General features: G+C 39.0%; 1 protein-coding gene across 3 annotated transcripts in view; it reads left to right on the top strand.

Annotated features, from left to right (window-relative positions):
* Nucleotides 1–23108, top strand: part of SLC1A1 (solute carrier family 1 member 1) — a 69784-nt gene that overhangs the window by 41049 nt on the left and 5627 nt on the right. For all 3 annotated transcript variants that reach the window (XM_021381066.1, XM_021381065.1, XM_021381068.1), the window contains exons 3-11: nucleotides 4587–4679; nucleotides 6210–6324; nucleotides 8379–8421; nucleotides 9733–9840; nucleotides 12595–12779; nucleotides 14804–14911; nucleotides 21348–21470; nucleotides 22024–22218; nucleotides 22783–22917. In XM_021381066.1, coding sequence (XP_021236741.1) covers nucleotides 4587–4679; nucleotides 6210–6324; nucleotides 8379–8421; nucleotides 9733–9840; nucleotides 12595–12779; nucleotides 14804–14911; nucleotides 21348–21470; nucleotides 22024–22218; nucleotides 22783–22917 — 1105 coding nt within the window. The remainder of the gene's footprint in view (nucleotides 1–4586; nucleotides 4680–6209; nucleotides 6325–8378; nucleotides 8422–9732; nucleotides 9841–12594; nucleotides 12780–14803; nucleotides 14912–21347; nucleotides 21471–22023; nucleotides 22219–22782; nucleotides 22918–23108) is intronic.

A 23108-nucleotide genomic window follows, 5' to 3' on the forward strand; every position in this document is an offset into this window, starting at 1 on the left:
GCCCTAGTCCCCTGAAGTCATTTTTGATAAGTTTCAGGCTTCTGTCAGCAGTCTCATCGCTGCCGGCCTGTACTATTAGTAAGGGATAATAATCAGAGGGGTGGATCAAACTGGGGAGTTTTCTAGAGATATCCCTGACCCGAGCCCCAGGGAGACAGCACACCTCCCTACGGGTAGGGTCAGGCCGACATATAGGGCCCTCCGTTCCCCTCAGAAGGGAATCGCCTACGACGATCACCCTTCCGTCCTTCCTGGCAGAGGCAGTCTCAAGCCATGGAGTTGACCGCCTCACCTTGGGCAACTTTGGCAACCTTGCAGGCAGAGCTCCTCCTGCATCCTCACTCACCTCTCTCTCAGGTTCCAGGGCCTCAAACCTGTTACACAGCGGCACCTGGGGAACCGAGGTAGGCCGGGATGGGGGTTGCCTGCATCGCCGAGCTGGAACCTGCTTCCATTCCTCCTCTTCTCCCAGTTTGTTTCCCTCAGCTCGATCATGGCGGGCGAGAGGATCCGCCACCATCTGAGGGGTTTCACTCCGGTGTCTTTCCTGCAGAGAGTTACACCACCAGTCTATTTCCCGCTCACATTCCCTGATGGATCTTAATCTCTCTGCCTCCTCCTTGAGCTCCACTACCATGCTGAGCAGCTCATCCACCTGCTCACACCTCACACAGGTGGAATTGCTGCCACCCTCCCCCAGCAGCAGCAGGCTCAGGCACTCCCTGCAGCCTGAGACCTGAACTGCTACATCTCTGGGCAGGCCCTCCATCTGGGTCGCCACAGTCTTCTTGAGGTGAGCCCGCTGCCTGGTGGAGACCATGTTTAAACTCACAGTCTCACAGACTACAAATGTGAGAGCAGGTCTCCCGACGAAAGAGGGACAGCACTTACACACCCTGCTCCTCAACCCACCTCTCACACCCGCTGCAGTACAGAATGGGCAGCGTGGGCTGTGCTCATGCACTGATTACCCCTCCCTGTTCTCAGTGGGCAGCAAAGCACCTCACTAAACGTGCGTGAGCTACTAATAGCCTAATGGCCAGAGGTCAAGGTCACAGATAAGATTAAGATTAAGAGTGGGCAGTGCCAGCTCTGCCCCTGCTAGCTCGGCAGCCCGCCCACAAGTGATACAGTGAAAGGAACAGATTCTGTCAGCTTCTGCTGATCTTCAGTTGATTTCTTCTGGCTGTATTAGAAGCTATGAGAAAAGCTAGAAAGTACTGCAGGAGAAGACACCAGAATTTTTAGAGCAAAAAAAAAAAGCGAAAGTGACTAGGTATGATTGTTGCTGTTGAACAGAGAAAATCAAAGTACTAAACTATATATGTAGTTTCTTATGTTGTATGGGAAAAGAATACCTGGAAGCATAAACGCTTGTACTCTGTTAAGACAAGTGTATATCTGTATGTCAAACTCTTAGGGATGTAAGTATTATTCCTTAGGCATCTGGTATGATTATAATCACTAGAAATCACTATAATCACAAATAGCTTAGAGTTGGGGATTGTAATGTAAAGAACGTGGATGTTGAAGCACAGGAGATTGGGCGACTGATTCCCAACTTTGGCTTCAGTTATTAAAGCTTTTATTCTGTTTTATTGAAATAATACAGATAAGAGTTAGATTAATAGATTATAACATCAATTAGCGTACCTTTGTGATCATCTTTCTTAAGAGGTGTGTTTTATAGCCACAAAATTGCATTCCATGCTTCACTGTCTGTGGCTAAATTAGAATATCTCTTGAATGAAAATTTAAGGAATTAATTTGAAGTACAACAATTTTGAAATGCCCAAGTATGAAGGAGAATCCATCATGCCTAATAAAATTCTGTAAACCACATTTACAGTCAATCTTCTCAAACCTATTTAAACAATATAAAACTCAGGGATAGGTCAAGGGAGGGAAAGTGAAAATAAAAGAGACGTAAAAGTTTAGTGGCAATCCACAGTAGATAGAGAAGTTTAACTACAGTTGTTTTGTGGTCTTATATTTATTTACAACACTTCAGGCTTTCCATTTTGAGTAGGATACGTGCCATCTTAGTTAGAGGAAGAAGTTTTCACATGAGCTCACTCAGCTGTATGTTTTGTTTGTTCTCATCAAATCTTTCAGTTATTTACAAAGGAATTACAAAGCCATGATGTTTTTTCAATGTAAATTCTATTCTTAATTGGTTTGAGAAGAAGCCCCAGTAATTATCAATTATGAAATACTGTCAATTACTCACTCATGGCAGTGGGATATTTCAGGAAAAATAACTACTTTTATATATTGCGTTTTCCTATGCATTAACAAAATAAACTCATGCAAACTTGACTGTAGAATGGATGCTACTTCATTCCCAAATGCAATTATAATCCCGAATGCAATTTTGTTGCAGAGTACAGCTGTCTTCCTAAAAAATCCCACAGCTGTTGTACTAAGCATACTTATACTTAGTTGTGTTGGCCTGACTTATTTGCATGTTTCTGTAGCTTCTAGGAAAGCAGTACCAACATGGAAGTGCAAGCACAAGCTAGATTCTAGCAGGGCTCACTCACTAACAGAATCATTACCCAGTTCAAAAATGCAGGGGCAAAGTTTACTCTTAATTATGCCTCTGTACCTCCAGCAAGTATAATAGTTTGCTAAGGGATTTCATTTGGAGCCAGTAGAATTGTTGTCACAGGAATTTGGTATCTTACTAATTGTAGAACCCTTACAAGTGAGTACTCCAGGGAAATAACCTTGCATGATTATTAGGCTGTAGGCTGGCTCAACAAGACTATCAGGCAAAATATTGTAAAGCAAGCTTTGTGAAGAAATCCTGCCCATGAGAAGAGTATTATCTTACCTCCACTGGCTATCTAATCAATATTGACAGTCTATACAGCAAGCTTTAGTTTAGAAATCAATTATTCATTGTAAAATATGGATCTTTGGCAGTAATGGTTTGCTCTTCTTTACAAACACAATGTAAAATCTTCTTAGTTAGTAGAGCAGATGCAAAAGTTTCAGCATAGACAGCCATTGAAATCAGCTCTCCTGTTGTCCACAGAACACATTATTTATCATTATTCATCTCAAGACTTTATATTACCATAATTGCTACAGCTTAGCTCACTTCAGTGCGAATGTCCTCCTTTCCACCTGGTTTTACCTAATTGTCAAAGTGAGAAATGAAAATGATGGTCCCGATTGTATGTCCACTGTGTTGTTTGCTCCTTGAACAAGCTCAGTGCTGACTGCCTCCTGTAATGACTGTGGCAGTGCTTTTTTCTGTGCGCTGATCTGTGCTCCATTGCAATATTAATACATTTTTTATTATTATTATTTGCTGTACAAGTGTGATAGTCTTTACATCATGATTTCTGCATGTGTATGTAGTTCTTCTGCAATCAATCTGACTATAGGCTGTCTGTGGAAAACCCCAATATCATCAAATAGATGATAAAATAAATAACCTTCATTCTCCCCTCCCAGGGTTGTTTGCATTTTCAGTAACAATTAACAGTACAAGTAAGACATTATATGAACGCTCTAGGCACAAGTAGTTGCTACTGTAGTATATCTTTTGAAACAGGCTTAACACAGTTAAAGTACGCTTGCTACAATCCCTTCTCAGCTCAAAGATCAAAAAGTTACATTATCATTAGAAATCTTTGATGCTTTTCCCCATAGCTTTGGAAACGTTATGCAAAATCATGCATCTTTGTAATCACTAAGTATCCTCATGGTATTTTTGCTTTCCTATAGAAGGGAATCTGGCCAGTCTTTGATAATCTGATTCAATAAACATAAAAATATAAATGGATTGCAAATGTGTAATAAAAAGATAGTAGTGAATTATTAACTAGTATGATTATAGACAGCCAAGTTTTACAGTCACAATGCTCATTTTGCCCTGGTTACTGAATTGTATGCCTACAGATGTTACTGCAGAACTTCTAAACAATGGAAAGGTACTTCCTGAGCAGTCTGATATAATATTTTTGCCAGAAGCTAAACTGACCTCAGAGCAACAGCTTTCTCAGTACTTTTACTTTCCCCACCTCCTTTAACAAAAGCTGCCCTCAGTTCCTGGCAATGAGGAGTGGGTACTCCCCACCTGCAGAAAAAACTTTAGTTCAAAAAAAAGTAACTAACCCTGTTAACACAGGCAAACCAGCTAGGAATAAGCCTGGCATGTCTGTGTGTGTCTTTGAACAGCCTGTGACAACAGCCCTCAGCAGCTCCCTTCCTGCTGTCCTTAGTTTTAAAACTGAAACGTTACAGATTTGATGAAAGTGAATTTATTATTTAAGTGACTATACAAATAGATTGCAACATAATTTCATTAAACAGAAGTCTAATTCTTCACCAACATCAAGACATCAGAATACACTCAATTACTTTTTATTTCCTAGAAAAATCCAGTAAAACATTGCAAAGAAGCAGAAGCAAATGTCTGCTACAGAGATTTTTCAGAAATGCAACTGGCAATTAATTGTTAAGAAATATCTAGAATAAGAAAGTATTTCCTGAATAGAATTAAGCCTCTACAAAAGTACTAAGTTTCTTCTTAGACTATTTTTTAGCATTTTGTTTTGTGGTTCTTTTTGCAGGAGTTGCTGCTTTGGATTCCAGCGTTTCTGGGAAGATTGGTTTGCGAGCAGTCATATATTACTTCTGCACTACAGCCATTGCTGTAATACTAGGTACTCTATGATAGTTATATGTTAAAATCCTCAGCATTGCCTAATTAGAAGTATACAGTACTGTGACAATACTAATTTGCCAAGACAGCATGGCGAGGAGAGACAGGAATCATGCAGACATTATTATACACACTTGTAGTCAGATGCAAGGAGAAGTTATTCCTGGAGCTGTGTTCATACCCAACATGTAGTCAAAGGCAATTTTGCTTTAAATTTCAGGCCAGATTAAAAGCTGTCTAGTTAGGTAAACAGTGACCAGCAGTGGAAATAAGAGTGAACATCTTGCTCTTTTTAAGGCCTTTCTTAACTATGAAGTAAATTTCCTCTGTAGCAGTATGATAGATTCTCAGATGCAAGAAAGTATTATCCGTATCACCTAAGAGAGTGAGAGAAAATATTGCTGTCCTTGTCACTCCATTCCCTTCTTAAAAGGTTGCTATCCTCTCTGCCAATGCCAGGCTCCACTTAGACCACTCTGAAGTCTACATGTCTCACAGAAAGTTCATTCCCTACAAGGAGCCTTGAAATCTTATATATTTACATGATCAGTCACCTTCCAGCTGTGTTCTTAAATAGGAAATAAACTCTCCTGTCAGCTGCCATGTCACTTGTGGCTTATCTTTGTGTTCTGTTGAGCCTGACTGAATACTGCGTGCAGATATCACCCACTAAAAATAAACTGTTGTATAGTTATTTGAAGGGCAATATGTGCATTGGATGTTGCCTGCTTGTAAAGCAAAGCAATATTTTACAATAGAAAAAAATCATGTGCAGATACGTCAGACTTGAATCATTCCTAGATGTTACATTATGGGGAATAATATGTCACTGGGTAGTTTAGTATCTCATCTGTCTGGGAATTTCAAGTGAATACACAGTGAGGAAGACTTAATAATGACTGACGTGTTATACATGGATCTGACTTTGAAATTGTTCCTGCCCTGAAAGAGGGATTAAACCAGACAATGTCTAGAGGTTAATTTGGAGGCTAATCTAAGATACTGCATGATACTATGATATTACTTATTTTACTACATACAGTTACACAAATGCAATTCTGCTTTTATTCACAGCTGTCATTAGAAAGTTTTCTTTATATCTTGCTGAAGGACATCCAGATGCCTTGTCCTTCCTGCAGTGAGATTTAGTAGTTTGATTTACTTTAGGTTTGTTTGGATTAAAAAAAAAAAAAAGAAAGAAGTGTAAATCTGGAAAAGACTAGTATTTCATTTAACATTAAAAATGCCTAAAATGAAGCCACTAATGTCACTGAAAAATTAGTTATTGATTTCAATAGTCACAAGGTTAGACCTAGCATTTCCTGCCCAGAAATTTTTATTTAATTCTGTTTCAAACTGAAACATAAGTTTCTTATGTTACATTATAGCTATAGTCCAGTTTTACTGAAACAAATAGAATTTGATGAATTTGGCTCATGAAGAATTTGCTATACAGGATGCATTACATTAGCAAGAGGTTCCAATGTCTCTGTTTGCAATGTGAGCTCTTCCCCTGCTTCTCCTTCTGCAGGGATTGTCTTAGTTGTGACCATTAAACCTGGTGTGCCTCAAACAGTAGATGAAATAGACAGAGTGGGCAGCACCCCGGAAGTCAGTACTATTGATGCCATGCTGGATCTAATCAGGTGAGATTTATTATTTTTTTTTTTGCATACTCTTGTTTTGGGATTTGAAACAATGATAAAGTTGTTCACTATAATAATAATAATAATAATAACAACAACAACAACAACAACAACAACAACAACAATATATAAATAAATAATATTAACAAATAATTAAAAAGTTGTAATGCATAATAAAATAAACATGCTTTCCAGTGATGCTGGAATTAATAAGGGGAGAATAACTTGTTTGCTAGCAAGTTTGACATTTTAGAGCATATTTCAAATGGTTTGTTGAAAAAATGTTGCATCAACATTTTCTAAGGGAACCTTATCATGAGTCTTTTCTCAGTAGTGTCATGGTAAATAATAGATATGTAAAATGGTTAGAATAAAGCATCCCTAGAAAACTCTGCAAAAGACTTGAGCAGATTTTCAGGATTGATTGGAACTGAATAAATTCTAACTTATTTAAGGAATTTGGTAAAATCAACAAAAACAGCAATAGCTGCTAAGTATTCGTCATTCCCTCACAAATGTTTCTGAGGATTATTTTTTTTTTTCAGCTGCCACTGGTCTCTATTATATATCACTATTCCTGCCCGCTAGAATTTTTACTTAATCTATCGTATAAGATTAACTGCATTCTATCTATAAGTGACCTTCTTAGCATTCTTAATTTCATGAAATGTGACTGACATTTGTAGATACAACTCCAGATTCACAGTTCTTTGACATTTGTTATATATACATATATACCCATATATATGTGCATGTATGTATGTGTCTTGAAAGAATCTTATTTAATTGCAAATGTTTGTGGCCATCTGGTGCATCTCTGTCCCAGAGCAGATCAAAGTAGACCACTTTGGCTTGAACAGACTTCAACCCCATCGCCACACATGCGACAATCCACAGCTGTCCCAGCTTCTATCCCATCCTGCAGTTCCTTGGAAGGTTCACCTAATTCCTTGTGGTCATTTGCAGCATGAATAAACTGGGGCACTGTGTGATCAGCTGCATAAGAAAACCTAATGCAGTCTGTTACCAGTAAATTGCCAATTAATACGTCCATGCATATTCAAAGGGCTGATGAAAACCATTGCATAAAAAAGTCTTTCTATAACAAGAAGCAGAAGGAACCATAATTTAGACTACTTTGGATTTTTACTGCACGTTATAGTAAACAAATGCAAGACTGTAAATTAGGAGTTACAGTTGAGATCTAAAATTCTGTTTAAAAGGAATTACAATTATTTTTTCTACATATTAATCAGATTTAAGATCCAAATCCAAACTGTCTTGTAAGGACTGGTGAAAATTCCAAGCTTGTACAACTACTCTTGCTTTCAATTAAATTTTGCTTTAAAAACTTGAACAATAAATACAAGAGTTTGTATGAGATCTTAAAGAGACATAAAAAATTCTCCTGCATTATAGAAACAGACTTTCTCTGTATGAGATTGGTTATTCAATTAACACCTAATTAATGCTGTTTTCTGCAATTGTTTGAATGAGAAACTGGGCACTGGAAAGGAGGCATGCAACTGGGTTGCACTGCTTCTGATCTAATTTCCTAACTTTTCAGTGCATTAAAATTTGACGCTGGAATAACAAATGGAAATCTTTCATCATCAAGATTAATTTCTGATTTCAAAACTACAATAGAACACTAAATATGTGGTGCTTCCAGTACAGTGTTTGTAAGTTATTCTTTTTCTCCAACATACATTTTGCAAGTAACACGAAAGACTTCAAACTGCAGCCTATATTCCTCATGCAATTGGTGGAGATGACACAGCAGAAAAGAAAAAAAAAAAAGTCCAGTAGCTAACAATCAGAAAAATAAAATATTGAAAAATAAGACCAAAGATTCCATAGTACAGAAACAGCCAACTCGTCATTAGAAGTCCTGAATCTTTGATTTTTCTGGATTGAATCTGTCAGTGCAAACTACAGTTTTCTTTGGATAAAGAAACACAGTCTGATCTGTCAAGCAGCAGATGTTATCATTTTATTTAGATAAACAATTTGTTTGTAGTCTAATGTTAAAATACCTCTACTTTTTTCAATAGGAATATGTTCCCAGAAAACCTTGTCCAGGCCTGTTTTCAACAGGTAAGTTTAAACACCTTTTTTTGTTACTATAGTTTTAATTGCTGACTACAAATTTTTCTTTTGTGTCCCCCAAAATTATATAACATGTGAATTCTTAGAAGTCCAGGATTAACTTAATCTCCCATAGAAATACTTTTTAAAAGGCATCTTGGTTTTGTTTCCATTATGACAAATACTCTGTTGTCATCTCTGGATCAGCCTTTGCAAAAATATCCTTTTTAGGGCTCGAATGCAGAAATCAACCATTGTGTTAATACATTTTTCCATTTTGGGACAGACAGAGTTATAGGAACCAGGTCAAGAGAATTTACTTCCTTGTTCTTAAAAATTCTCTGTGCTTGATGAAATCTGTATAACTAAGCCGTCACACCACTGTATCTCACATCAAATGTCCATTTATAGAACTGTTGATTCATCTTGAGGGAAAGGAGACATATCTTTTGGAAGCAGTGAGATTTGGAAGATGAAAAAGGAAACCCCTGTCCGTATAGCAGTCTTCAGATTCAGTCATCTTTTTCCATAAATATATCCAACTGTATTTTGTGATGATCTCTGTCTTTCGTTTTTGTCTTCTTCAGTGGCTACTACCAGTTACTCTGAAGTTTGTATGTGAGGTAGTTTACCTTTCCCTTCAGAAAATGATATTAACTGTCCTTCTGTGCACGACACTGAGCGTATTTCCAGTTTGCAAAACTTCTCCATGCAGATTATTTCATCTGTTAATAACTTTAAGGGCAAATCTTATGCCTTGTTGAACTATAAAACCCTGTACTAAACCTTTTGGAAAAAACAAAAGTAGTCCATTTTTTCACAGGCCATATAATAGCAATATTGGTGTAACTATCCTGATAGTGGGATGCTGTAAGCATCCTTTATAGATAGTGAGACTGTCACACCTCCTCCACTGGTGTAGAAGATGCCAACAGTGTAGGTTGAATCAAATGCATCTGCACAACAGACTGCTTCTAGAGTGGCTGTCAGTGATTATTTCCATTGTAGTTGTCTCAGCAAAAAATCCCTTTGTCTTGATTGGCTATGTCTCATCCCCTGCAAGACTGCAGCACATCTACCAGATGCCTAGGAATCTGAAGAGCAGAATTCATAGCAGATTACTGTGAATCACTTGTTTGATACACAGGATCAGAAGTAAAAAAAACATGGTGGCTCATATTAATTGGGAAATAATGTGTTTGTGTATGTCAGGTTGCATCATTTTCCCCTTATTTTTAGTGGGCAGCTATGCCTTTGTCCGGTCTTCAGTTTCCTCATATTTCTAAATGAGATCTTTTCTTTTTGAAACAACTTTTTCAGTATAAAACCAAACGTGAAAAAGTGGAAGCTACAACTGGCGTGGATAAAAATAGCTCCACATTTACAGAAGAACCTGTTACAACTGCTACGACAGCAGAATTTTCAGAGGTGCGACCTTTATTGTTATATTTCATTATAATATAGGCAGTGGGAAGGAAGAATGTAGATTATATTTGATGTAGTTGTTATCATAGAATCATAGAATGGCTTGGGTTGGAAGAGACATTAAAGACTATTCAGTTCCAACTCACGTGTCATGAGCAGGGCTGCCATTCACTAGATCAGGCTGCCCAGGACCCACTCAACCTGGCCTTGCACATATCCCTCAGTAAAGAATTTCCTCCTAATATCTAATCTAAATTTCCCTTCTTTTAGGTTTAAAATGTTCCTTCTTGTCCTGTCATTATCAAACCATGTAAAAAGTCAATCTCCATCTTTATTTATGAGCTCAATTTAAGTACTGATATTGCAGCTAGTGATTGAGATAAGTAAGGACATGGTACCTAGATGTATTTTAGGATGGGCAGAAAACAAAGTAAGTAAATTCTAGTGGTGATTATGAGGATATTCAAGAAGGTTTAAGAAAACCTGAGGGCTCCACTGGTAAATATGCAGTATTGAGTTAGTACATTATATAAGAAAACAGTGGATTAATATACTCCATTAAATTTATATGCAAATTAATTATCAATTTGCTGAAAAATTAAGGAGAACAGTTATTATTGGAAAGCTGCATATATATCACCAAAAGATGCTTAAGCAGCAGTGAAGTAACTGTAAGTGTCCCAGAAAGAAAGGAACAGAAAATTATAATAGAAATTTTTGAAAAAGAAAGCAAAACAATAGGAAACATTTGTTATGTAATAGCTTACTATTCTGTAAAAAAAAAAAAAAAAAAAAGAGACAAAAGTAAAGAAGATGTCTAGCAAGTCTCCAAATTGAGGTCTGAAAAGCTTATGGGTTTTGAAAGTTTGTAAATCCTTTAATTACATTAGAGGATAGTAAGAAAGGAACTCAATATAATTATTGTAATTATATATATAATATATTACATTATATAATTATAATATATAATTGTAATTAAATCCAGCTGGCAACCAGTCATGAGCGTTGTTCCCCAGGGGTCGGTGCTGGGGCCTGTCCTCTTCAATATCTTTATTGATGACCTGGATGAGGGCATTGAGAGCACCCTCAGTAAGTTTGCAGACGACACCAAGCTGGCAGGAAGTGTCAATCTGCCTGGGGGTAGAGAGGCCCTACAGAGAGATCTGGACAGGCTGGATCTCTGGGCTGAAGCCAACAGGATGAGGTTCAACAAGACCAAGTGCCGGGTCCTGCACTTTGGCCGCAACAACCCCAGGCAGTGCTACAGGCTTGGGGCAGAGTGGCTGGAAAGTTGTATGGAGGAAACGGACCTAGGGGTATTAGTCGACGCTCGGCTGAGCATGAGCCAGCAGTGTGCCCAGGTGGCCAAGAGGACCAATGGCATCCTGGCTTGTATCAGAAATAGTGTTGCCAGTAGGAGTAGGGAAGTCATTGTCCCTCTGTACTCAGCCCTGGTGAGGCCCCACCTTGAGTACTGTGTTCAGTTTTGGGCCCCTCACTGCAAAAAAGACATTGAGGCCCTGGAGCGCGTCCAGAGGAGGGCGACGAAGCTGGTGAGGGGTCTGGAGCACAGGCCTTATGAGGAGCGGCTGAGGGAGCTGGGATTGTTCAACCTGGAGAAGAGGAGGCTCAGGGGAGACCTTATCGCTCTCTCTAACTACCTGCAGGGAGGTTGTAGTGAGCTGGGGGTCAGCCTCTTCTCTCTTGTAACTAGTGACAGGACGAGGGGAAATGGCTTCAAGTTGCACCAGAGGAGATTTAGGCTGGACATTAGGAAACACTACTTTTCTGAAAGAGTGGTCAGGCGCTGGAATGGGCTGCCCAGGGAGGTGGTTGAGTCACCGTCCCTGGAGGTGTTCAAGAAACATTTAGATATAGTGCTGAGAGACATGGTTTAGTGGGGTTGTTGGTGGTAGGTGGATGGTTGGACATCTTGTAGGTCCTTTCCAACCTAGCTCATTCTATGATTCTATGATTCTATATACTGTAAACACAGAACTGTGAACAATAGCAGGTCAATATTCTTTTCCCTGTACTTCTCACAAATTTCATTTCGTATGTAATAAGATCATGAGAATATGGGCTATATGAAAAGACGTGAATTAAATCCTGAATGCAGTGAAGAATTCCATCTTTCATATACGAGTATTACACAAACACAGATGAATGCGCAAATACCTACCTAGTTAGTATGTTTTTTATGTGATGCGCTTCTTATTCTGCTGTAAGTTATGCAATTTCACTTATTTCAGCTGAAAAGTAGATTTTTAACTGGAGGTAAAATTGGACAGCATCATCCCAGTTCTTACACAACTTACTGTTTTCATAGATCTGGACAAAAGACCTTGACTTGCTTAGAAGTGACCACAAGGATTCTACATCAGTTGAGTTTTGTTCCCCAGAGTAGGAAGTAATTCTTGAATATACTGAAGGCATGACGGGGGATACCAGGACCTTGCCATTCTTTGTGTCAGAAGTCTGTGAAAGGTTGCTTTCCTCTCACCTAAGATCTGGCTGGATTGCTGCATAGCTCTAAAATACACAACTTTTAAAGGCTGTGTATTTAAGAATTAATATTTAATTCTACCTTCATTCCTGAATTTGTCCATGGAGCACTGCCAGAATGGGAGTAGAGTGACTGGGAAAAAGGTGCCTGTCTTTCCAAAGAAGGTTTAACTGTGTTTTCATTTTAGAACTCTTTAAAGTAAACTCAGTGTTTTCAGATTGTAACTTTTCTCCCTTGAATCTGATATATAGAACAAAACTCAAGAATATAGGATCGTGGGCATGTATTCCGATGGCATCAATGTTCTTGGCTTGATCGTCTTTTGTCTTGTTTTCGGAATGGTTATTGGGAAAATGGGAGACAAAGGACAAGTTCTAGTGGATTTTTTCAATGCACTGAATGAAGCTACAATGAGGATAGTTCAGATAATTATGTGGTAAGTCCAAGGATATACTGGCATTTTCTAACAACTTCTTCAAGTGAATTTTGTCATTAAGTGAAAATGCAGAGTAGACTTATACTTCATTTTCGCTTTTGTATATGTGCTTTTCAGCAAGCAGCTTTAAAGGAAGGCTGGTAAGTAGTTTCATTTCTACAGAATTCAATCCTTTTCAGGAAACTAGAGTCAAGGCTTCCACTTACTATATACTAAAAAACAGTCCCACTGGTACACAAGTTTTTCAGACATTGTCACTGGAAACTCATCTCAAGATTGTGCAACTGTGCTAGTGATTGGAGGACTGTAGAAGCATCATCACACACGTGGCCTCCTCAGTCTTGATCACAATTCCCTATTATGTTCACAGGGTATATGTCCTTGGAGCTGAGTTCATTTAGAAATATAAATTAATGTACAAGCCACATAAGCAAAATGTGCAATGGTATGCAAGATACAATTTGGCATCATTTACCATGTGCTAATAGGCTTTGTGAGATAACATTCTCAAAATATTCTCACATAATGTTCTCAGACAGGAAAAAAAAGTGCAGCAACTCGTCTGATAGTATTTGATTGGACTTCATAGCAATTAACAAAGCTTTTGTCTGTGCAGTAGTTGTTGTGCAGATCACAATTAAAGGATCAACATTATAAACACACTCAATCCTTTCCAGAGTTTGATCCTACATGCAAGCACATTGTGCCATTTTACTATGGTTCTCTGCTCATATTTGCCTGTTTCACTCTGAAAGTAACTTAGCAGATCTCTCCCTTTCATGGATTTTCCCTCCATTCCAGCACACTGAGATTTGTGCAAAACAGTAAGCATGTCCAAAGCTTAGCTGCACACTTCTGCCTGCCTTTAGAGAGAGGTAGTTTAATCTCTGCGGCTTGCTCCGTACTATTCAGCTGATCCAGTGCCCAACTGTGTCAAAGCCCTGTGGAATAGGCTGCCTCACTCTGCAGTTAACAAGGCTCTAGAGTTAGCACATGCTGCAAATACAGGCTTCTCCCCATAAGCTGACTCTACTTTGTCTTGCATGTGCCCAAGGTAGTGGCTATAGGCTTCCTATGTTTCTAGAAGTATGGGGGTTGCTGCTGTGAATAAGATAACCTTGGACACTGACAGTGTGAGAAACTAGTTCTACTTTCACCGTGTTCAGAGCTCAGAAGAAAATAGGAACTTCTGTTTTGCACAGGGGGAAAGTACTACTTTATTGGTGAGGTAAAGCACAGCCATTTTTATAAATTAGCAATTAAAAATTTTAAATGTATAATTTTCATAAATTCACAAATTTATAAATTAATTTATACTATACTTAATCAAAGCTGAAAATTGGCATCTTGTCTGCGTCACAGCCTGCTCTGTGGTGCTAACAGGAATGAAGCAGAGCTGGTGCTAGTGTAAGCTCAGATTTTTGCCTTGAATCTGTCTGCTGCAGGCCACAGCCCATGCACCTATTCATTACTGCTAGAAATGGCTTTGTGCACTCTCACTGTGGAATGAAGTCACTCCATCAAGAAAAACACTGATTACTGTGCTATCCTAACACATTAAAATCACTCCTTTATACAAGTGATTCACACGTAGCCTCCAGTACTGTAGGACAACTCCTGGAAGAGCAGGAGACCTTTCACATCTCTGTGATTTCAGAGTGTACAGACTTTGGCCTCAGCCTTGAAAAATTCCACTTTCAAATAAGGCTATAGCCACACATAAACATTTTCTACAGTAGGGCAAAACTCACTCCTTTTCCCAGCTTCTGTGTATTCTGTGACACCAGGCCATACAGTATTTGTTAGACTATGCACAGAGTTAAATTTATTCTGATTTCTCTATCCTTTTTCTTCACCTCTAATGTAATCTTGCTGCAAGTGAGTAAAATCAGATGTATAATACAGTATCAAAGGAAATTCTTCAATCTGTTCTAAAAAGTTATACTGCACAAGACATTATTACTCGATGAGCATGCAGTATTTCTGAGAATAAATTTTTAATTGCTCTGTTTTTTGCTTTCTAGGTATATGCCAATTGGTATTGTGTTTTTAATTGCTGGGAAGATAATAGAAGTTGAGGACTGGGAAATCTTTCGTAAGCTGGGTCTTTATATGGCTACGGTATTAAGTGGGTATGTCATTTTGTAAAAATGATATTAAATGTATGCAATTTTGGGAACTCAGTTGATTACAATTTAATTATCCACAACAGCCATCATCTTCTAGGTCAGATACAAAAATTCCTGACAGTGAAAATCAAGTTTTGTTTTAAAATGTGTTTTTTTAGCTATCCTTGTATTCATTATTTCATCTTCTCAACTTGATGCTGAAACAGGTGATATCATTGCATTTTTCAAAGTGGTAATGTTTCTTTCAGAAACTAGAAGAAGTTGGGAAAGGGCAAGGGTGTGAATTATTACTAATAGGGGCTTTTTAGGCCATTGAACATACAGGAATATCAGGATAAAGCTGGGAATCAATATGTGTCCTCAGAGCCTTACAGTGTGTCAGTTCCACTGCTCTATACAAATGCACAGTAAATGCACTACATAACAAGTAAGCCCAAATGATGTTGAGCCCTTCTCACCTTGACACAGAGCAGGCTGCTGGTACTGATAGATCATGCTGTTAGTTTATCCTTCAGCACAGCTGGTGAAGCTGCAAAACCAGCAGTTGCTAACTGCATAACATAGCCAAGCATCAAAACATCTTTGCTATTTTTTTTTTTGTAGACCCTTGATTGTGGAGAGCAATAGGAGGCAGAGGCACTGGCAGAAAATCTTTTGCAGATTTGAAACTTGAGAAGGGGCAACTTAACTGCTCCAAGTGATACAGATTGTAATACTAGATCATTATACATCTCTGAAGAATTACTACAAAAAAACCCTTTGGAAAATAAGTGGTTATTACTGTCCTAATAAATAAATGCATTCAAATTGCTATTTTCAGTTCAGTGAAGCATAACTTCTAGGCTTAGTTCATTGCCCTAGCATTCTCTCCTATAGTTCCTTTATTATACTAGTAACTTATTCATGTTTTGTCTAGAGGCTCGATCCAAAGTTGTTCAATAGCTTCTACCTCCCTTCTTTGTACATATGCATGCTATTTTCTTCAAAAGTCATTCACAAGCTTTCTGACAACCAAAGAAAGAGATGGGGCATATATTAATCTTAAAATGCAAACTTCTCTATAAAAAATCAGGAAGGACCTCTTTTCTGTATAAGGAATTTCTGGTGAAATTTTACTTTTCTATACTTCATCCTTGAAAACAGTTGTTCACAAATGTATGCACTGCCAAAAAGCAGTGATGTGAATAAGGCGTTATTGTGAAGTAAGGATATTTCTTTCTGATAAGACAGGGCTTATAAATGTCTAGTAGAGAGACATGATCAGTTTTTTGAGTTCAATATTTAATTGCAACTCTGTGCATTCCATTTTAAAATTTGCAGGTAATGTATTTATGTTGACTGAAAATGGAGTCACAAATATACCAAAAAATTGATCATTTTTTCAGCAACCTTGAAACCTATTCTCAAATTCCATTATCAAAATAGAAAGCACAGATGCATATTTTTTGCTATTCACAGAACTGTGTTTAGCCAATGTATCAAAATGCAAAAAAATTATTTGCCTTGAGTTGACACTGCATTGCACTGTGCCTTCCCCATGTCTTCATTTCAGCCCAGACAGTGCCAACTGCACACTAATGTTTGCTTGTTGCTGAGCAATGGGTGTGTGCCTGGGGCTGTACCAGGCTGCTCAGTGGGGGAGAGCCACTGCCATGATGGTGCTGGGCAGAGAGCAGCTGCAGGACAGACTGGGCCAGGCTGCATGCAGCTTGCAGCCACCAGGTTGGATATCTGCCCTAATGCCTCTGCTCTAGTCAGCCACTAAATATCTTCAGCCTGTCACTTTTTATTGTAGCATTGTCAGAAATAGGATGTGTTAGCAGTCACAGAGGAGAAAAATCAGAGTAGGAGGCATAATACATGTGCTGAGGTCTGACAGTCTGAGGAATTAAAAGAAAAAGGAAGCTACAGCAAGCAATCTCATCTGTTTGTCGCATCTGAAAGCAGCAAGGCAGGTGCATGTCTTGAGTGCTGTAAACAAAAACTGCTTCTTGCTGTCGGTTGCATTTCATACATGCAAATAAATATTACTTCTAATTTTTTTCATTAAAATCAGTAGTAATAAAACTAATATGCACAAACATTGTTTTGGCTAATGCCATGTTCATGCTGGCAGTAGTAAAGTGAGGATCTAAAATTTTAAAAATAGGTTTGTTTGGAAATCATATTTTTAAACATAAATATTACTTGAAAAGTTTACTCTCATCAACATCTTTGTTAAGACACCCAATAGTATTCATGCCTATATATTTTTTCTGTGTTCTGAAGAATTCAGTTTGTTCTCAGGCACCATTGTATGAATCAATAGGTTTCATATTATAATTTTTTTAGAAAATTTTATTGATACATATTGTGTGCTCTCATTTACGTTTCACTAAATAAACCCTTTTATGAATACAGAATGAATAGCTAGATTTCAAGGTGGTATGGTTTTTGTTGTTGTTGTTTGTTTTTGTGGTGTTGTGGATTTCTGTACTACGGCTACAGCTCTGTTAATTGCCTGATGTTGGCAGAACAGATAGTAACATGATATACTGCTATCTTTATCAAATACTCTAAAATCATAAAGTGCTATTACAACACAGTATTGTTCACAAGAACATCTTGTGAGAACAAAATAAAAAACTCAAAGTCATAAATGCTGCAATTCTGGGCTTTGTATTTCCATCCTATGATAATTTATTATCAAGAGGAGCTGATGTTGCCATAATTTGTGACCTTGGAACACAGACAATATTACACAGACCTTTTATGTATATTTCATTTCAAATACACTCATAGCAGGCTGTTTATCTCTAATGTTAATACCCACAGATTAAGACACACCCAAATATCCAAGCAAATACACCTAAGCAATGTATAAAGCCAAGAGGACAGTTTGATCTTATTCATGTCAATAGAATTAATTATAAAAAGTAATAGCTTCAAAAGACAGTATTTCAGCACCTTACAACATGAAGGATGGTAAAATGATATATATTTCATTTGTAGTGTCTGAAATATCACAAAATAACAGAGTGGTTGAGGTTGGAAGGAAACTTTGAGATTATCTAGTCAAACCTCCCTTCTCAAGTGGAGTCCCCTACAGCATGTATCTCCAGGGAAGCAGACTCCATAACTTCTCTGTGCAACCTCTTCTAGTGCTTGGTTATCTGCACAGTAGGTTTTCCTCATGTTCAGATGAACTTCCTGTGTTTCAGTTTGTTCCCATTGTCTCTTGTTTGCTTGGCACCACTCTGAAGACTAGCCCATTCTCTTTATACCTCTCCTTCAGATACTTACACACATTGATCAAATCCCTCCTGAGCCTTCACTTCTCCAAGCTGTAGTGGCCCAGATGCCTCTACCTTTCCTCAAATGCTCCAGTCCCTTAATGATTTTCATAGCCCTTTACTGGACTCGCTCCAGAAGCTCTATGTCTCTCCTGTACTAGGGAGTCCAGAACTGGATACAGTACTGCAAGTGAGACTTCACCAGAGCTGATGGAGGAGGTGATTTACCTCACTTGATCTGCTGGCAGTACTCTTCATAATGTAGCCTCGGATACCATTGGCCTTCCTGGACACTAGGGCACATTTCTGGCTCATGGTCAACTCGTCGTCAAGCAGGATTCACAGGTCCTTCTCTGCAGGGCTACTTTCCAGCAGGTCAACCCCCAGCCTGTACTTGCGCATGGGATTATTCCTCCCCAGGTGTAGAACCTTGCACTTGCCTTTATAGAATTTCAAGAGACTCCTCTCTGCCCATGTATCCAACCTGTTCAGATCCTTGTGAATGGCAACACAGTCTTCTGGGGTATCAGCCCTCCTCCCAGCTTTGCATTATCAGCAAACTTGTTGAGGATGCATTCTATCCCTTCATCCAAGTCTCTGATGAATAAGATAAACAGTACTGGACCCAGTTCTCCAGGCTGAACAATCCCAGCTTCCTCAGCGTGGCTTCATAGGAGAGGCGCTTCAGCACTCAGATAATCTTTGTGGCCCTCCACTGGACCCACTCCAACAGTTCCATGTTTTTCTTGTGCTGGAGGCCCCAGACCTGTATGCAGGACTTCAGATGAGGCCCCACAAGGACTGAGTATAGGGGGGCAATCACCTCCCACACCTTGCTGGCAACTCCTCCTTTGATGCAACCCAGGATACAGTTGGCCTTCCAGACTGCAAGTGCACACTGCTGGCTCATGTCTAGCTTTTGATCCACAAGAACCCCCGAATCCTTCTCCATAGGATTGTTCTCAGTAAGTTCTCCCAGTCTGTACACATATCTGGGAATGCCCCAACCCAAGTGCAATACTTTGTTGAACTTCATTATGTTCTCATGGGCCCACTTCTCAAGATTCTTCAGGTCATCTTGGATGGCATCCCTTCCTTCTATTGCATCAGCTGCACCACTCAGCTTAGGGTCATCTGCAAACTCGCTGAGAGTGACCTCGATTCCACTGTCTATGTCATTGATAAAGATGGTAAAGAGGACTGGTCCCAAAACAGACCCCTAGGGGGTACATCTCATGACTAGCTTCTACCTGAACATAGAGCCACTGAACACAACCTTCTGGCTGTGACAATCCAACCAATTCTTTATCCATCAAATAGTCCACCCTTCAAATCCATCTCTTTCCAGTTTAGAGAGAAGGTTGTGGTGCAGAACCATGTCAAAAGCCTTGCAGAAGTCTAGGTAGACAACATCAGGTACTCTTCCTCTGTCCACAGATGCCATCACTCCATCTTATTGTAAAATCATGAACCATGGAATCATTAAGGCTGGAAAAGACCACTGAGATCAGCTAGTCAACTGCCAACCCATCACTACTATGCCCACTAAACGATGTCATAGAAGTTTGCCAGATTGGGCAGTCATGATCTGCCCTTTGTGATGCTGTACTGGCTGTCTTGAATCACCTCCTCGTCTCACATGTGCCTTAACATTGCTTCCAAGTGTGTCTGCTACGTGATCTTCCCAGGCAGACATGAGGCTTACTGGCCTATAGATCCCCAGGTCTTTAATTCCTCCCTTCTTAAAAAAATGGGAGTGATGTTTCCCTTTTTCCAGTCACTGGGGACTTCATCTGACAGTCACGACTTTTCAAATGTGGTGGAGAGTGGCTTGGCAACCACACCAGCCATCTCCTTCAGGACCCTGGGGTGCATGTTGTCTAGCCCCATAGACTGTACACGTTCATCTCATGAGGCAGTCTTTGATTTACTCTGGTCTTACAAAAGGAGGGGCTCTCTTCTCCTAACATCCCCCCCTACCCCCCCCCAAAGGTGATATCTGCTAGCTCCTCTTAGCATTCATGAGTGCATCTCATCATGGCCCATGTATTTGTGGATGTGAGATTTGCCTAAATGATCTCTCGCCCAACACTCCTCAATCTAGGGAAAGTCTTCCTTTTCCAGACTTTCTCCCTGTCATCTTTGGTCAGGGATTTCTGAAGGTAGATCTTGACAGTGAAGACTGAAGCAAGGAAGGCGTTCAGTATCTTTGCTTTCTCTCCATCCTCTGTTATCAGGATCCCTGCTCTTTCAGTAGTGGGCCTGCATTTCTCTAGTTTTCCTTTTGCTGTTAATGTATATGAAGAAGCCCTTCTTGCCCTTGGCATCCCTAGCCATATTAAATTCCAAATGGACCTTAGCCTTCTTTGTTGTATTTCTGCATAGTCTGACAACATCAGCATATTCATCCCAAGTTTCTTGTCCCTACTTCCACCTCCTGTACACCTTCTGCTTATGTTTGAGTTTTGTCAGGAGTTCCTTGTTCATCTGTGCAGGTCTCCTGTCCCTTTTTCTTGATAACTTGCCTATAGGGATGCATCATTCTTGAGACTGGAGAAAATGATCCTTGAATACCAATCAACTCTCTTGGACTCCTTTTTCTTCTAGGGCCCATTCCCATTAAATTCTTCTAGAATGGTCCCTGGACGGGTCAAAGTTAGCTCTCCTGAAGTCTAGGGTTGTGATCTTATTTATTGCCCCACTTCCTCCTCACAGGATACTGAACTCCACAACGCTGTGGTCATTGTAGCCAAAGATGCCCCCAGCCTTCACATTTCCAATCAGTGCTTCCTTGTTTGCTAGTACAAGGTCCAGCAGCACACCTTTCCTTATTGGCTCCTCCATCACCTGTATGTCAATTTCATATGTAAAGCCAGTGTAATAAAACCACAAATGTTTTTAGCATATTTAAAATCACTCCATGCATATCAGTTTAAATATTATTTATTACTTTACTTTTCTCAACATCAGCAGTTTAAAAGTATTTCAAGTATGTTGATTAATCCTTGCTCTACTTTGGAAAGAGATACAAATAGTAATCTCTCCCTCCTTACAAAAGAGTGAAAGAACCTCATTTTTTTTTGACAGTGCTACTTTTTAAATTGTAAAATTTTGAACCATAAATCTAAAGAACTCAATCTTTTTAACTAGTCTATTTTCTTTTGCAGACTTGCAATCCATTCCACTATAATTCTGCCACTGATCTACTTAATAATAGTAAGGAAAAATCCTTTTCGATTTGCCATGGGGATGGCTCAGGCGCTTCTGACAGCCCTCATGATTTCTTCCAGGTAAACAAAAAGATTTACCTTCTGTAATGTTCTTAGTAGTAATTGCATTGTTTGCACTCTGATTTTATTACCACTTTGTTAGATAACCTGATTTCACCTGGACAATTGTAAATCCCATGGAAGCTGAAATACTGCATTTACCATTATTTCTGCAGTGCCCAGAATGGCAGTACAGATTGCAGTGATGCTGTGCTGGCCTTTTACAAGACTAGAATCTGCCCTTCGCAACGTATCTTCAGGAAATAGTTTTTTGCCATTCAATTCATTACTCACAAACTTTCTAGAGTTTAGTCTATTTCAAGGGATCATACATAATGAAGATTTTAATGTTTATTTTTGAGAATAACTAAGACTTTGTTATTTCCTCCTATAAAGAAAGAGCAAAGGTTACATTGCTTTAAAACTCAACTCTTAAGTTTCATAATGCAGCCTTCCTATCTGCTGTAGATCTCCATTTGCTTCTTAGAACAAATCAGGCTCTCAGAAAAAGGTAAGATAAAGGATATGATACAATCTTACTTGCATTTACTTTTTGTGTTTATTTACATGCCAGTTCAGCAACTTTGCCTGTCACCTTCCGCTGTGCAGAAGAAAAAAACTTCATTGATAAAAGAATTACCAGATTTGTACTTCCAGTTGGAGCTACAATCAACATGGATGGCACAGCTCTCTATGAGGCAGTAGCAGCTGTATTTATCGCACAACTGAATGACTTGGAACTAGATATTGGCCAGATAGTTACCATTAGGTAAGACTAAAATCATCACATATATTTTGTTGGTGTTTTGTTTTTTGTTTGTTTGTTTGTTTTTGTAATGAATGCTACATTTACTTCGGATAACTCACGGAAAAAGTTGAAACTATCATTCAAACCATAGTAAAACCCAGAAACATTTTCATTTCTTTTTCCATGACCTTGCCTATGTGACTTGATGAGGAAGTGGGATGGGCCAGGGTATGCAGCATTGTTCTGGAAACTATTAATCTCTCAAAGAAAACACTTGCAAACGTACTTCTTCCCATGATCTATCTAATTTGTGGGGTAGACATGCATTTACCTATATTTTAACATTTGTAACAACTGTTTGCTTGCCTGGGGATCTATGGATTCTCCTTCTAGTGTCTGAGATGGCACTGATTCAAACATATCTCATAGTCTTGTCCCCAAACTGAGTAGATAATACTCCACAGGAAAACTAGAACATAAGGTCTTACTTCTGGTAGTGAAATATATCTATTTGTGTTAGAAAATAGAGTTTCTGTAAGCACCACTCACTCTGCATGCCTTTTCCTGGCTTTATTTGGGATTTAGTGTCACAGCTACAGCAGCCAGCATTGGAGCTGCTGGTGTCCCCCAAGCTGGACTTGTCACCATGGTGATTGTTCTGAGCGCTGTTGGCCTGCCAGCTGAAGATGTTACTCTGATCATTGCAGTTGACTGGCTTCTGTAAGTTTAAAGCACTTGATATTGAATTCTTTTTCTTTTTAAATGTTTACACAAGCATGTGGGTCTGCAAGAGAAGACAGCAAAATCATGTCCTGTATGACTGCTCTGGGAATTGGACAAATATTCTTGTTATGGCGAGTTGATTAAAGCAGTGGCTTTAATTCTGACAGAAATCCTACAACATGGAATGG

This window comes from Numida meleagris, chromosome Z (assembly GCF_002078875.1).
Source record: "Numida meleagris isolate 19003 breed g44 Domestic line chromosome Z, NumMel1.0, whole genome shotgun sequence".
Taxonomy (NCBI): Eukaryota; Metazoa; Chordata; class Aves; order Galliformes; family Numididae; genus Numida; species Numida meleagris.